This window comes from Drosophila subpulchrella, unplaced genomic scaffold, assembly GCF_014743375.2.
Source record: "Drosophila subpulchrella strain 33 F10 #4 breed RU33 unplaced genomic scaffold, RU_Dsub_v1.1 Primary Assembly Seq34, whole genome shotgun sequence".
In the NCBI taxonomy this organism is placed as follows: Eukaryota; Metazoa; Arthropoda; class Insecta; order Diptera; family Drosophilidae; genus Drosophila; species Drosophila subpulchrella.
In genome coordinates, this window is record NW_023665571.1 from 1,824,445 (window position 1) to 1,828,028 (window position 3,584).

Here is a 3,584-nt window from a genome sequence, read left to right on the forward strand (position 1 = left end):
TACTATTTTGTTTTTCGTGGTATCCCAAACCCAATAAAATCAAGTTGTATGTTGTTTTTCTTTTATTTCTATTTCACATATTATTTTGTTATTATTTCACAAATATTCATATTTTGCGCAACACACATAACACATGTTTTTAGCTCCTTCGTGTTTTTTTTTATATTCCTTTACCTAACACGTATATGCAGACTAAAATAAGTACAAGCAACAAGAGTAGGGGCTGTGATTGCGCGGTATCACCGCAAGGTATTGCTTAGCGCAATGGTAGTTGTAATACTCCAGTAATAACACGTGTATAGTAGTTTTAATAACTTTTATTAAACAGTCGCTATTGCTCGCTACCGCTCGCTTTCGTTGCTTATCGTCGACTCCTTCTTGAACTCAACATACGACGCGATTCAACACGCGTCGTGGTGAGTTTATGTATCCCGTGTTGGGCTCGAATCCCGATCAGCTGACACGGGTTCCCACATCTCTCCTTTTTTTTTCAGACGCAGTTTTAGACCTCCCTGTGGCATCTGTGAGGTGAGCTCCGCGTCAATTGGTTTGGCCGGGAATGATTCATCAGTCCTTTTCGGGGACTGGCCCTTCTCCGGCTGAACTGCAGAAGAGGATTCGACTTTCTTGAGGTGACTGGCGTTCCTGGTATACGACTTCCCATTTCCGGTTACCTGGACCACATCACCGTCTCTGCTGGTCACCTCGTAAACCGTTGGATCGAACGTTGGTGTTAGCTTGTGGGGGAAAATAACATTTTTAATTAGAACCCTGTCACCTACAGTTAATTGAATATCTTTTGCTCCTCTAGCTGCATCTGCTACCTTCTTCCCTTTTTCTTTCTGGCACATGTCCTTATCTCTTTCCTCCGAGTCCACATCCTGATCCGAAATATCCTCAATTCCGGGAATTTTATCTCGAATCGTCCGATTGTACATCAGCTGGGTTGGAGCTGCACCCGTTGTACTATGCGGTGTTACATTATACATAAGAACGAACTTTTGCAACTCCTTCTTATTGTTACTTCTACTCGCATATGCGATTTTGAGACGTTTAACCAGCGATTTATTCATATTCTCCACCTCGCCGTTCGCTTGTGGCCAATATGGAGGAGTTGTACGCAACTCGATCCCGTTTGTTGTACAAAATTCTTTGAATTCCGCGCTTATAAACTGGCGACCGTTGTCCGCTGTTAATGTTTGGGGAAAACCTAGCCTTGCGAAAATTTCCTCCATCTCGTTTATTATAATTTTTGATGTGATGCTCCTCGTTATTTTGTACTCCATATATCGAGAGTAATAATCGATTAGTACCAAAATGTATTCTCCGTTTGGTAGCGGGCCTAACAGATCGGTTGCCAAACACTTCCATGGGCCATTTGGAAACGAGTGCCTCTTCATTGGGGCCGGACGTACCGGAGCAGACACCAAAATGCAGCTACGACAGGTTTTAACGAACTCTTCAGCTTCTCTGTCCATTCGTGGCCACCATACTTTCGATCGGAGTCGCCGCTTCATTGCAGTCTCGCCTGGGTGACCCTCATGTGCTAACTCCAACACTTTCCGTCGCAGATTTTTCGGAATCACTATCTTTGTTCCTCTTAGCAGCAAATTACCGAGCGTCGACACTTCAAATCGAAACGGATAGAATGGACTCGATGTAGCTAGCTTCCACGAATCCTCCTTTAGGCACGTCATTGCATCCATTATCCCCTCATCATGAGTACTACTTTCTGCTATCTCTGAGATTGATAACGAAACTGGAATTGAATTTGAGACGATATGAAAAATGTTTTTCTCCCCCTGCCAATCGAATGAGTTTGACTCGGTTTCCTGGGACAGTCTCGACAATGAGTCTGCGATGTTTTCTTTTCCTGGCTTATACACGACTCGGAAACGGTAAGATTGTAGGCGTAGAAGCCACCTTTCGATGCGGGCTGGAGGTCTGGAAGTGGGCTTAAATATAGCCTCCAGAGGTTTGTGGTCTGTTACTAGGTCAAATTCTAATCCGATCAAATAAAAATAAAACTTTTCTACCGCCCAGACTAACGCGAGACTTTCCTTTTCTGTTTGAGAGTACCTTTTTTCTACCTCCGATAAACTCTTGCTGGCGAACGAGATAATACGGGGAATTTTATCTTTGTCTAGTTGCACCAATACCGCTCCTAACGCTACCGGACTAGCGTCCGCAATCAACTTAGTCCGATCAGTCAAGGTAAAATAGGACAGCATGGGGACTACTGAAACCTTTTCCTTTAATTGTTTAAAAGCTAACTTCTGCGCCTCACCCCATATGAATTTCTCGTTCAACTTGAGCAATCCTCTCAATGGCTCTGTCGTATCCGCCAAGTCTGGTATAAACTTTCCAACATACGTGACCAAACCCAAAAAGCTGCGGACCTCTTCCTTATTTTTGGGTTCTCTAAAGTTTTGTATTATCTCAATCTTGCCTGGATCCGCCTCAATCCCCTTGTCAGAGAGGATATGACCAAGAAATTTCAGCTTAGTTGTCCGCCAAACACACTTCTCCTCGTTGAGCATCACATTACGGCCCACAAAAACATCTTTCACCGCGCTCAGCGCCATGTCGTGCTCCTCGAGGGTATTGCCAAAAACTATAACATCGTCAATATAGTTTATGGCATTTGGGCACTGTGCCAGCATCTCCTCCACAAGCCTCTGGAAAATCTCCGGAGCTGAGTTCACTCCAAATAGCAACCTCTTATACCTGAACAGCCCACGATGTGTAATGAATGTCGTTATCTCCCGGCTCGCAACGTCAAGCTCAAGTTGATGATAGGCGTTCTTTAGATCAAGCCGAGAAAAGTATTTAGCGTTCTTCAATTTGGTCATCAATGAGTCGAACGTCGGAAGAGGATAATTTTCCCTTTTTATGGCCTTATTGGCTCTGCGCATGTCCAAACACATTCGAATATCTCCACATTCTTTAAACACGATGACCACTGGCGATATCCAAGCGCTCGGCCCAGTTACCGGCTCTATAATATCAAATTTTAGGGCTTCCTCTAGTTTTGCGTTTACCTTGTGCTCCAGCGCCGTCGGGACTCGCCTCATGGGTTGTTTGACAGGCACCACCGTTGGATCAATTGAAAGCCTTATCTGAACATCTTTCCATTTGGGGAACGCACCAATCTGCTCAACTCGATTTATGTTTAACCCTAGTTTTAAAACATTGAGTTGTATCGCAGTGTCACATCCTAGTAGTGATTGTCTGCTGTATTCTATGACGTAAAACGTAGCAATTACCTCCGGGTCCCTTTTTACGCTTATCGGAGCTTCAAATACTCTTAATATTTTGAGAGGTTGATCAGAGCCATAAGAACGGAACTGGTTCGATGATTTAGTGCGCATGTTGAAAATGGTTGCCTGGTCGTCGATAAGTTTCTGCCAATCTGCTTGACTGCATAGATTGTGTTTGGAACCAGAGTCGATAACCATTTCCATTGTCCTGCCGCCGACTTTGCATGGAATAATCTCGTCATTATTCCCCTTGGTTGCTACTCGAAAACAATCAGAGTTTGCTGACTTTTCTCCGTCGTGCACACACTCACAATTAACCAGCCT

The 3,584-nt window shown here is 44.1% G+C and overlaps 1 protein-coding gene across 1 annotated transcript; it reads right to left on the reverse strand.

Annotated features, from left to right (window-relative positions):
• Positions 1 to 335: 335 nt before the first annotated feature.
• LOC119559708 (uncharacterized protein K02A2.6-like) lies at positions 336 to 3,164 on the reverse strand. The gene is made up of 2 exons (XM_037872769.1): positions 825 to 3,164; positions 336 to 737 (listed from the first exon to the last, which is right to left on the reverse strand). Exons 1-2 carry the CDS (start codon positions 3,072 to 3,074, stop codon positions 423 to 425), a joined length of 2,565 nt encoding a protein of 854 aa, XP_037728697.1. The 5' UTR covers positions 3,075 to 3,164; the 3' UTR covers positions 336 to 422.
• Positions 3,165 to 3,584: the final 420 nt, after the last annotated feature.

What these genes read in the sequence shown, in the direction of transcription:
- LOC119559708 (XM_037872769.1), bottom strand. Translation starts at nt 3,074, where the DNA reads ATGAGGCGAGTCCCGACGGCGCTGGAGCACAAGGTAAACGCAAAACTA. An exon ending in AGAAAGAAAAAGGGAAGAAG is followed by an intron (nt 738 to 824) that starts GTAGCAGATGCA and finishes TTCCCCCACAAG; the next exon opens with CTAACACCAACGTTCGATCC.